The sequence below is a fragment of the Bos javanicus genome, chromosome X (assembly GCF_032452875.1).
Source record: "Bos javanicus breed banteng chromosome X, ARS-OSU_banteng_1.0, whole genome shotgun sequence".
NCBI classification, from domain to species: Eukaryota; Metazoa; Chordata; class Mammalia; order Artiodactyla; family Bovidae; genus Bos; species Bos javanicus.
In genome coordinates, this window is record NC_083897.1 from 135029202 (window position 1) to 135042073 (window position 12872).

The following is a 12872-nucleotide window of genomic DNA, read 5'->3' on the forward strand; positions in this document are numbered from 1 at the left end:
GTTTAATTGCTCATGTGTTGAGCTTGTAGCTCATTGCCTGCTTGTGATGTGGGCTCTGGAAACATCTCCTAGATATCTCATCAGTGTTTTCAAGAGCTAAAGAGAGTGTTAGACCAATTTGTGTTTCAAATTATAGCATTTGCTAAATGAACTATGCATAAAGTCCATGCTCTCAATGCTAGAAAAATGTCAACCTTTCACAGTTTTAACCCTGTAGATAATCAAGTGTTGAGAGACCAGCTGAGGCTCAAGTCTTTGTATATGTTTGAGATGACCTTTGGCTATACAAGAACCTAAGGTTTTCTTCCGGCCTGGAGTACTGGCATGCTCTGGTAGATTCACCTAATCCTAGTCTGAAAGGACTTTAACTTAGGAAGGGAATCTCAGATACTGCTGCTGGTAGTATAGCGTGGTGCAGCTGCTGTGGAAAGTAGTCTGCCAGTTTCTCGAAACACTGGGTTACCGCATTATACAGCAATTCCATTCCTGGGTGTCTACCCAAGAGAATTGAAAACATATATCCACTCAAAAATTGGTACATGCATGTTTAGAGCAGAATTATTAATAACAACCAAGAAGTGGAAACAACACAAATGTCTATGAGCTTTTTGGCCTATCTATCTATACAAACGTTATTTGGCCATAAAAAAGGATGGAGTGCTGATACATACTCCAGTGTGGATGGACCTTGAAACATACTTGGTGAAAGAAGCCCGTCACAAAGGGCCACAGATTGTATGATTCCATTTGTGTGAAAAATCCCCCAAAAACCAAATCCATAGAGACAGAAAGTAGATCAGTGGTTGCGGGAAGTGGAGATGAGAGAAGTGATTGCTGATGGGCAAGGGGTTTCTTTTTGGGATATTGGAAATGTTCTAAAATTGATTGTGATGATAGATGTACAACTCTGAAATCTACTGAAAACCACTGAATTGTATATTTGAAAGGGGTATAGGTGAGTGATAAACATTAAAGCTGGACAATACCCTGTGCTTCTTGAAGACATAGGTAGTCTCCACTTTGTAAATATTGGGTTGGCCAGAAAGTTCGTTTGGTTTTTTTGTGATGTATGGAAAAACCAGAACAAATTTTATGGCCAACCCAATAATACTATGTCCTAATGCATGGGTACAAAACCTCAGGTAGTCTTTTTTTATGTACTTTTTTCTTTTTCTTTTTTTGTGTGCTTCTTCAAGTACATAATTCTTTATTTACCCTAAGTAAAAGGAGTCATGCTTCCGTGATGAATGCAAACAAGTAAAGCCCATTTTGGTCTACTCTTGATAAGATAATTGCATCACTTTTATGAAATCTAAACAGAGTTACAGTTTAGGACCCAAATTACCTGTCTGGCTGTCAACTCTGATTATCTGAGGTGATTTTAAGAAAGGTTGATTAGGTCCCATTTGTTTATTTTTGCTTTTATTTCCAATATTCTGGGAGGTGGGTCATAGAGGATCCTGCTGTGATTGAGACAGCAAAAGAGACACAGATGTATAGAACAGTCTTTTGGACTCTGTGGGAGAGGGAGAGGGTGGGATGATTTGGGAGAATGGCATTGAAACATGTATAATATCATATAAGAAACGAATCGCCAGTCCAGGTTCGATGCAGGATACAGGATGCTTGGGGCTGGTGCACTGGGATGACCCAGAGGGGTGGTATGGGGAGGGACGTGGGAGGGGGGGTTCAGGATGGGGAACATGTGTATACCCGTGGCAGATTCATGTTGATGTATGGCAAAACCAATACTGTAACTAACCTCCAATTAAAATAAATAAATTTAAATTAAAATAAGAAAGGTTGAGGAGTGTGGCAGTGATATTTCTTAGCAGCTGAGAACTTGGGAGGAAAAAAATGGCTTAATCCTCACAAACATGGTGATCCAACTGATTTTTGAGATCTTTCTCAGCTTGTGGCTCTTCTCACTCAACAGTTTGTATGGATGGTATTTTGCCTTTGAACCAACAGGGTAGAATGAGTTATCCTTTTAATTCTAATTTGGGGATCAGTCTTTCCGTATCTGATGTCTGCGCTGTAGATGCCAAGCCCTGGAAGCAGTAGTGTTTCTCCTGAGAGCATTAGGACCCTCAGAGAATGGTGGTTTTCAGAAGTTAGGAAAAGTCAGTTCCCTGAAAGTACCTTGGGCATGATGATGAACCCAGAAGGGAAGCCTTGGATGGACGGTGTGGAGGCAGGTTCATTCAGCTTGCTCTTCTCTATTAAGAGCCTGGTCAATCCATCCGGAAGAATGGTAATGTGCTCACTGGGACAGATTTTCCGGGACACTGATAGCTCCAGGTGGCAGGCGCATATCAGCAACACATGTTAAGTCCAAAGTGTTGTAGCCTCCTCCTTGATGGGCTGGCGTTGGCCAGGCTTTGGTAACTGCCTTGCTTCTCCAGGTCTTCGGACTTCTAGGAGATACCAGTTCATTCACAAAGTGTGACTGGTGTCAGACCATCCTGCCTCGTTGGTGTGTAGTGTATTTACTCCATCAGGCAGAGCCTGAGCTGTGGCAAGCGCAGACTAGCCGCCTCATGTTCTGACTTCCTGCCTTTGTTCTAGAAACTAGATGCAGCTGGAGATGAGAAAAATTCAGGTCTATGCCAAATTCAGGGCACATCCAGTCAACGAGAAAGAGGGCGAAACATTTAATGTGTTGAGGTGCATTTTACAGACTTCTTTCCTAAGAAAGTGTATTCTTTGCATATGGTTAGAGAATACATTTGCTAATTTTTTAAAAGATTTTTTTCCTGATGTGGACCATCTTTAAAGTCTTTATTGAATTTGTTTACAATATTGCTTCTGTTTTTCATGTTTTGGTTTTTTGGCCACGAGGCATGTGGGATGTTAGCTCCTCGACCAGGGACCGAACCTGTACCCCATTCATGGGAAAGCGAAGTCATAACCACTGGACCACCAGGGAGGTCCCTGCTATTTTAAATAGCAGTGACTGTGGGGTATAATCAATACCCTCTAATTAGTGTTAGGGCGGGGTAATAATAGTAGCTAGTAGAAGTTGAGCTATAGGTTAAGTATATCGCTGTCCTGACTTTACAGAGAAGGGAACTGAAGCTAGGTTCTGCTCCAGAGACCTCGGTTCAGCTCAGAAGAAGTCAAGTGGGTCTGAATTCACAGATTTCTCTTAAGCACACTGGCACACTACCTTTGTGGGGAAATCACGTCCCTCTTGCAAGGTCAGACTGAAGTCTGATTTGTGCTTGATATTGGGACAGGAGGTAATCTACAAATAGATAGGGTTTTGTTTAGATTTGATTCCAAGCCTAATGGCGTATGTAATGACATGATTACTACTATTAGTATATGACACTGTTTGCTGAGGTGCCAGAGTTTGTATTTCATGCAGGAAACTAGGCTGGCAAACAGTTTAATGCACTAATACTGCTAATTAGTGAAGCTCTCATTTAACTAAATGGATCATTTGCCTTTGAAACCAGTGTGTAAATCGAAGTACAGTAATCTGTCATCCCAGTCCACCTCTTTGTCTTTAGTTTGAAAGCAGAGTATAGTTATTTCTTTAGCTAGCTAGACATTTCAAATAAGCTGTGTTCAAGAAACATCCATAGAGGGGAGAAATGCTAAAGTCCTGATGAAAGGGGTTGGTTGCTTGACTCCAATGTTTCCCTCCAGTAAGACCAGTTAGGCTCTTATTGATGGGCAAGGATGAGCCTCTGGGTCTAAAGTGCAATAGCAGGATGTAACTAACCTCTTCCTCCCTTTCCATACAGACTTTGTATCTGATTGGTCTCCTGTGCATGAAGCAGCCATTCATGGACGTCTGCTGTCTTTGAGGAGCCTCATCAACCAGGTAGGTAATTTTTTGGGGAAAAAATGATGAATATTAGGCAAGTTTTACTGCTCACCACACTGAGGAAAAGAAGTCATAGTCTGATCTTAGGATGTAAATTTCCTGTTTAGCAGAATGAGATGAATGCTGTCCTCCTTTATTTGGAGGCTGGCATAATCCTAGAGTTTAGTACAATTTTATGCAGAAAGTAGATTCTGTAGTATCTATTGAATGAATAGTGGGCAAATTAGTGCATTCAAGTTGCTGTCACTTTATTCCATAGACTGTATCCTGGAAAATTATCACGTAAAGCAGTGGTTTTCAATTGGGGCAGTTTTGCCCCAAATGGAGACATTTGACATTGGCTGGAGACATTTTTGGTTGTCATAGCTGGGAGCAGGAGTGGGAATGGGGTTGGGGTAGTGGTGATGTTGGCATCTAGTAGCTGGAGACCAAGGAAGTAATTAAACATCTGACACTGTACAGGATGACTCTCCACGTTAAACAGTTATCCAGCCCCCAGTATCAGTAGTGCTGAGGCTGAAGACCCTTTACATAAAATAAATGCTTGAAAATGTCTTTTAAAATATGTCATCTTAAAATATCAAAGAAATGTTCAGTTCTATTGAATCTGCAGTGGAAATGGCTCTGCCAGTTTGATATTAGTTTCTCTGCTCCTTCGATGGGATACTTTAAAGTACACATTAATTGGAATTTTGGTGGTTTGAAATTATTGGGAACTTAAGCAAAGGTGCTTTTAAGAAAGTAGTTTCAATCACCATTCAAAATTCCAGTAAAATTTTTGTTCATAATGTTTGTCCTCTGAAGAGACAATGTAGACCTTTTAAGTTAGGAGCTCTTGGCCCTTTCATGGACCCCTTTGATAGTCTGGCAAAATCTAAGGACCCCTTCTCAGACTAATGTCTTAAATGCATAAAACACAATATAGGGGAACCCTATTAAACAAATGTGCAACGTAGTATATGAACTTCTTTATTAACACATTCAGTAAGAAGATTTAGTGGCAATTCTAATTATTGCCATACTTTCTAAGTAGGATAAATGTATTTTGAGCTACTTTAGATATCTGCAATAATCAATGCAATTAAAAATATCTGTGATTCCTCTCAGTGATGTCCTATTACTACTGTGGTTTGTGGTCTAGATTCACAATTGAAGGACATGATAAATTTCAGGTGTTAATTCTGGAAATATTAATAAATGTGCTTTGAAAAATTCCAATTTCACAGACCTATCTAGACTAAGAAATCCTCCTATAAGAAGACAATTTGTAAAGATAAATTTCAGACTACTCTAAGTCACTATCTTAAGCTGTTTTTGGTAGCAGCAGCCTCTTAGAAATATAGATAGTAGCACATAACTCTAGCTAAATAAGGTTAAGCTACTTCTCAGATAAACTGAAACATTTGCCTTAATTTGATAGGGTAAAAAATGATCATTGCAGCTTTTATATATAACTTACTAAATTGGACTGATATTCATTTATATTCAGTATTTATATGTTTACTGAACATCTGCTGGAATCATGTCTTTATCTAAGCACTTTTGCATTATTTAAGCAAGTTATTTTCTTGGAACCCTAGTTTCTACCTTCAAAAAATGAGTTCCTCTGTGTGTGTGTGTGTGTGTGTGTGTGCACTGAGTCTCTCAGTTGTGTCCAGCTTGTGACCCCATGGACTGTCCCCTGTCCATGGAAGTTTCCAGGCAAGAATACTGGAGTGCATTGCTATTTCCTTCTCCAGGGGATCTTCCTGACCCAGGGATCAAAGCCATGTGTCTTGCATCTCCTGCATTGGCATGTGGATTCTTTACCACTACGCCACCTGAGAAGCTCCTGAGCATTCCAATACCTTCCTCCAGACTAATACCTCCAGTATTAGTCAGGTCTTGCTGTGTAAGAAAAAAGCCCAAACACAGTAGCAAAATACAATAAACATTTCTTGCCAATAAAATTTTGGATCAGCTGATCTGCAGTGTTCTTGGCTTCAAGCTGTGGGTTGGGTACAGCTCTCCTGTACTCATCTCCCATCCTTGTTTGACCAGTGGCTACCTGAGGAATTTTCTCCCTGTGGCAGAAGGCTGTAGCATAGCAGGGCAAGCCCAACCATGAGAGAAAACTTCTAATCTGCTTATGTTAGATCTGCTAACATCCCATTGGTCAGAGCAAGTCAGATGGCCAAGTCCAAAGTCAAGGATCAAGGAAGTAATTTTGTCAATTATGAGGTCATGACAAGGGTGCGACTATATTACACTGTTACAGGAGGGTGAAGAATTGAGACCCAAAATTCAGTCTTTTATGTTACCTTATATATGAATTTGAGAGAATTAACTGAGGTGACATTATGTACCTGCTCTAGTTACTCTTCACAAATTGAAGAGTACCTATTTTCTTACTACAATCTACATAGCACTTCAGATAATCAAAGACTACTGAAAAAAACTGCTGCTAAACTAAACAAACATACTTTAGTCAGGGATATAAGACCAAACGTGCAAATGTCTATAACAAAGAGAAGAGAAAATTATAAAAAGTAATTCTCACTTGGTCCAAAAAGGGAGAAACTGAATCTGTAACTAATTATTCTTTACTATGACTTCACATTAAAATAATGTGAGATTTAAAAGGAAAACAGCAACTGGGCTTCACTCTAGATATTCTGATTTAGCCTAGGCCAGGCTTCATGCATTGGTATTTTTTAAGCTCCTGTAAAATCACTATGTTCAGGAATTTTTTTTAAAAGGCCATTTTGCCAGTGGAGAAAGAGGGAGGAAGGCATTTGACATGAAAGAGAAATAGTATGTGGAAAGGAACAAAAACATTGATAGGTTGGATTTCATTAAAATTAAGGACTTGTTCATCAAAGGCAGCATTTTAAAAGCAATAAGGCAAGCCATACATGAGAAAATATTTGAGATATCTATCTATTTATGACTAAGAACTCTTATTCCTAGCCTAAAATCAATACACAAAAGACTGACAACAGAAAAATGAACAAGAAACTTGGACTGGCAATTTTTTAAAAGATATCCAAGTGTTCAATAAATATATCAAATTGTGCTTATTAGTAAAGTTAGTAAATGTGTAATTCAAATTACAAATTATGTTACTCACTCCTCCCACTAGAAGGGTTAAATTTGAAAAGACAGATAATACAAAGTGTTGGCAAGAATGTGGAGCAACTGAAACTCTCATACATTGCTGGTGGGAGTGTAAATTTGTGCAAACCAATTTGGGAAATATTAAGGAATATCTACTAAAGCTACAAATATCTATACCCTACAACCAAACACTTTCATTTCTAGGTTTATATGCAACAGATATGTATACATGAGTTCATCAAAAAACATGTATGGGTATATTCATAGAAGCCTTATTCCTGACAGCAAAAAAAAAAAAAAAACAAACAAAAAAAACCCTTGAAAACAACCTAAGTGCAAATGAAAGTGTTAGTTGCTCAGTTGTGACTGACTCTTTGTGACACCATGGTCTGTAGCCTGCCGGGCTCCTCTGTCCATGGGTTCTCCAGACAAGAATGCTGGACTGGGTTGCCATTCCCTTCTCCAGGGGATCTTCCTGACCCAGAGATTGAATCCAGGTCTCCTGCATTGCAGGCAAATTCTTTACTGTCTGAGCCACTAAAGAAGCAGCCTTATTCATAACAGAAAAAAAAAAAAAAAGCCCTTGAAAACAACCTAACTGTCCATCAAAAGTAAGTGGATAAATATATTTTGGTATATTACTCAGTGAAACTCTATGCACCAATGAAAATATATGAATGAATGAGTTTGAAAACCAGATGTTAAGTCAGAATAGCTGAGCACACATACAAAAATACATACTTCATGGTTCAATTAATAAAACATTCAAAATCAAGGAAAACTATCATGCTAGAAGCCACTATTCTGAATGCATTTGTGGATGTAATTTGGGTAGGATGTATGTGGGTTTGTGGTAATGTTTTTTTTCTTTACCTGTATAGTGGTTATATAGTTAGATTGTCTTTGTGATAATTCACTGAGGTTTACACTAAGGATTTATGAACCTTTCTTTGTATCTGTTGCACTTCAATAGTAATTTATTTTTTAAAAGTCAAAGCAATTTGTTAGGCCAGCATAAAGCAATTAAGGCAACCTTGGACACTCTGTGACCTTAATTTAATGGTTCATATTAGCATCCCTTTGGGCTAGGGTTGCATGGGAAATCTTAAAAATACCAGTGCCTGAATTCAGCTACCTTTGGTTGTATTGCAGTTGCTCTGGGATGCAGCTTGGGTATCAGGACTTTTTATTTTTTAAAGTTCCCCTGAAGATTGAATGCACAGCCCTATAAACCTTCCCAATAAAGTTCCACTGCATGCACAGGATGAGGACTGACTTTTTTGTTTCTTGAATAAAAACTCTATGCTGCTCCACGCAGTCTTTAAAGGGTTAAGTCAGGGTGGATACTAGGCAAGATCCTGGGCATTCTGAAATATCAGACCTTTAGGATGTAGCAGGCTCCCCTGATAGCTCATTTGGTAAAGAATCTGCCTGCAATGCAGGAGACCCTTTCCTGGGTCAGGAAGGTCTGGTGAAGAAGGGATAGGCTACCCACTCCAGTATTCTTGAGCTTCCCTTGTGGCTCAGCTGGTAAAGAATCCGCCTGCAGTGTGGGAGACCTGGGTTTGATCCCTGGGTTGGGATGATCCCCTGGAGAAGAGAGAGGCTACCCACTCCAGTATTTTGGCCTGGAGAATTCCATGGACTGTTTAGTCCATGGGGTCACAAACAGTCGGACATGACTGAGTGACTTTGGGCTTCCCTGATAGCTCAGTTGGTAAAAAATCCACTTGCAATGCAGGAGACCCCAGTTTGAGTCCTGGGTCAGGAAGATCTGCTGGAGAAGGGATATACTACCCACTCCAGTATTCTTGGGCTTCCCCTGTGGCTCAGCTGGTAAAGATGTAGCAGCTGATTCAAGGCTCAGTGATAAAGAATAAAAAGAAATCTAAAATATTAACTGCCTAGAAATTACTAAGTACTAAACAAGGCAATGGCACCTTACTCCAGTACTCTTGCCTTAGCAAGACTTTGCAGCAAAGACTTTGCATACATCATTTTTAAAGTATTCATAACCAACCTGGTAGGGTAGGTGAAATTGTCCCCATTTTACAAATGGAAATTGAGACTTTGAGAGAAAAGTAGCTGGCCCAAGGTCACACTGCTACTTAGGTGATGATGCCAGCATTTGAACTCGGTAATCATTCTGCTGTCCTCTGTCTGAGATTTCAGTCCTAGGTTTGAAATGAAGATAGTGGTACCATTCAGAGAATCAGGTCTAGCAGAAAAGGAGCCCTTTTCAGGAGAGTTTGGTTGGCAAAGGCTAAATTTATGTCATGAACTGGGTCTCTGGGTGATTATGTCTTAGCAGGGAATTAGGAACATGTACTGGGGCTGGAGATTTAGATTTGAAAGCAATATGTAATATATAGAGGGTATTGAGAGAAAAGAAAAGGATTTGGGGGCAAATCCTTGAGGAAATGCCTGCATTAGGAGATGTAAGGATGAGAAGAACAGAGTTAGTGAAAGAGAAAAAAAAGGCAGTCAGAGACTGGAGGTAATTTCAGGTAGAAGTCTGTTTTAGAAGCTAGGGCACAAGTTCCACGGGGTCAGGATGAATATGTTGCAGATTCAGAGGTGGAAGGAGGTGGGGAACGGAGCAAGGCATACTGGATTCTGAAAGTCACTGGTGGGCTTTAAAAGTGTGTCAGCAGGGTTCTGTTGGTAGAAAATGAGAGAAGGTCTAATGGGGATAGACTATTTTTGGAAAAAAAAGGGGGGGCCAGTGAAGGGATGAAGAGCGTTGAATGGATGCTCTCAGAGGGTCAGGACTGAGGGCTGGGAGGACTTTGAAAGCAAAAAGAAAGTGTACCTGAAGAGGAGAGAGCAGGGGAACGCATGTGAGAAGGTAGATGAAAGAAAGTCATGGGGCTGGTGGGAGGACCAGGTGAGGTCATGGGCTATTGGACTGAGCTCATATATTTCTCCCACAGAGAAAGGAGCAATGGGAGAAAAGAAGACTGGAGAAATATAAAGAGATGTTAGGGGTGGAGAGGAGGGTAATGTAGAAAGCTCTCACATCAGATGGCTTTGACCTCCTTGGTAAAGTAGGGAGGAAGTGATGTGTTTGGATGAACGTGAGTGAGATGGAGGTTTGTGATCTTCCTTTCTGCTGTGTAGAGAAGGAAGTGGTAACTGTGGACAGGATAAATGATAAAGCCTAACCCTCTTGTGGTCAGTTGGTTGTCTGAGTAGAATATGATTTGGAGCTGGGACAGAAAGTTGCCAGGTACCAAGCACTGTGTCACCCATGGGTGCCCTGATATTGCACAGCCCCATGGAATCATCAGAACTTCTGACTGTACACTGAGATTAGGGGACAGACAATTGATGATGGAAAAATTAAAGGTCAGCTATTCGATCCATTTTTTTCTAACTGAGAACCCACTGTAGACTGGACCCTCTCTGAAGTAATGGGTTAAAAATTACCTTAAATGGTATATGATTCAGACTTGACAATATTTCAGACAAACTGCCACAGTTCATTTAAAGTCAAAATTGCATATCTGTGATGAACTGTAAGTACAGTCCTCAGTTTGCACAGGGAAGCTTAATTTAAAGGAACTTCTTTGTAATGTGAATATGTAATGGGTGGTGAACATTTTTGGAATGTAAATAATTTCTTTTTTGCTTTTTCATTTACCTGGATTAATGTATAGGCACCTAAATGATTTTGAAATGGCAGTAGTGGCTATAGGAGTATATTTGTAATAGAGGAACTCTTAATAAAGAATTCCTTTAAAGAATAGTCTTCTTTCATCTCATGATCTGTAGCACAGAGAAAAATGCAATTAACATTTTGCTGTGAATTTCCGGTGTATTCGACCAGTGTGTGGGGAGGAGACTGGACAGAGAACACTGAGAGTGGGGAAAGAACGGATTTGAGAACAGATCTTTGAGAGGAATGCCTCGAATAAAATAATAATAAACAGAAGATGCTACACCGTGAAGTCCATGGGCAGTGCTTGTGAAGGGAATAAATGCTACAATTCAGATTTTTCTCGAGTCAAGGGGTCAGTGAGCATTTGTTTAATACAGATGGGATTTGAGGTTGTGAAGGAAGGGAAGATACAGCCCTGTCCCTCCCTGCAAACAGCAGAGCTGGTATGGCAAAGTGCTGAAATGGATTTTCAAGTTTCTCATTTACAAGCAGATTATTTTGAGTCTCTCAGAACCCATTCCTAGACCCACCTTAAAAAAAAATCTCTGGGTTTGAGATCCTGTGAACTCAAGTGTATGTCCAGAATGATGGGATATATCAAAATGTATGAGCTTGCCAGTCAGAGGGTAACAGCCCAAAGGACAGCATGACTAGGGGGCTGAAAAAAAATGCCCACAAAAATAGAAGAATGTGTGTTAGGGATGATGGTGAGTGAGATAAGTTAATGGAATGATTTTAGGCAAATTTATTCCAGAAAAATTTATTTATTCTGGGCTTCCCTAGCGGCTCAGGTGGTAAAGAATCTGCCTGTAATGCAGGGGACCTGGCTTCGATCTCTGGGTTGGGAAGATTCCCTTGGAGAAGAGCATGGAAATTGACTCCAGTATTCTTGCCCAGAGTATCTCTTGGACAGAGGAGCCTGTTGGATTATAGTCCACAGGGTCACACAGAGTCAGACTTGACTGCAACGACTTAGCCTGCATGCATTCTGGGAAGAAAAGGTATAATACTGAGTTGACCAAAAAGTTCATTTGGGTTTTCCTGTGACATCTTACAGAAAAACCCAAATGAACTTTTAAACTAACCCAGTATCACCAAGATGTTGATTAAACTATCCATGCTCTTAATTGACATATGCTAAGGAAAAGAACTTTTATTGTACCTGGTTTCTTCCTGTTAGGAATAGATTATATATTCCAAGATCAGGGGGTCTGTGGAGCCTCTCCTTGAGTTCTTTTGATGTTCTGCTTGGATTAGGTTCAGGATCCATCTCCTGGAGAGCACACTTTCCAAGAGGTTGAAGAACCCCACGACCTTTCAGACACTTTCTTGCTGCTTTAGCTCTAAACTACTAGAGTGAGACAGTAATTGTCCCTTTGGCTCTCTGTCGATGGAGCTTCACCTAATGCTTTGGACTGTCTTAGTCACCTTTTGCTGTGTAACAAAGTATCCTCCACATTAGTGGCTTAATGTAACAGGCAGGTATTCACGTGTCTATGGGGCAGGAATCTAGAGACAATTTACCTGGGTCAGGGACTCTTCTGTGAATCTGCAGTCATAAGAATATATATTGGCTTCCCTGGTGGCTCAGTGTAAAGAACTCTCCTGTCAATGCAGGAGATGTAGGTTTGATCCCTGGGTCAGGAAGATCTTCTGGAGAAGGAAATGGCAACCCACTCCAGTATTCTTGCCTGGAGAATTCCGTGGACAGAGAAGCCTGTTGGGCCACAGTCCACAGGGTCACAAAGAGTCAGACACGACTGAGTGACTGAGCACATAGGTGAGCCAGGTTAACTTTTAAAAGAATCGTGGACTCATGGCTGAGCCCTACAGAACTGTTACATTGCACTCCTTACTCTGCCCATTTCCCTTCCTCCAGGGGTGGCCGGTGAACCTCATCACTGCAGATCGTGTGTCTCCACTCCACGAAGCCTGTCTTGGAGGTCATCCCTCCTGTGTAAAAATATTACTGAGACATGGAGCTAATGTAAGTACAACTCAAACCACATCTTAGATGCCACTACTGAAAAATAGCTATTTCTATCCCTTCTAAATACTTTCCAGCATTTTTTATTAGCCTGATTTGAAATATGAAGAGGGTTTTTTTCCCCCCAAAGTATTATGTCCATCAAGCTTATTTACTTTAGCAGTAGATGAAATACTGCATTTTTAGCTAGAAAGTCATGGTCTGAGCCTATATCCTTTTCTTTAGCTGTCATTACTAATAAATAGCTGTTACATTTCTGCCTTCATTCCTATGGCTGGAAGGTAGTGACATAT

The 12872-nt window shown here is 40.4% G+C and overlaps 1 protein-coding gene across 1 annotated transcript in view; it reads left to right on the forward strand.

Moving 5' to 3' along the window:
- ASB9 (ankyrin repeat and SOCS box containing 9) overlaps positions 1 to 12872 on the forward strand; it is a 28249-nt gene that overhangs the window by 4892 nt on the left and 10485 nt on the right. The window contains exons 3-4 of the mRNA XM_061408121.1: positions 3753 to 3832; positions 12472 to 12579. Coding sequence (XP_061264105.1) covers positions 3753 to 3832; positions 12472 to 12579 — 188 coding nt within the window. The remainder of the gene's footprint in view (positions 1 to 3752; positions 3833 to 12471; positions 12580 to 12872) is intronic.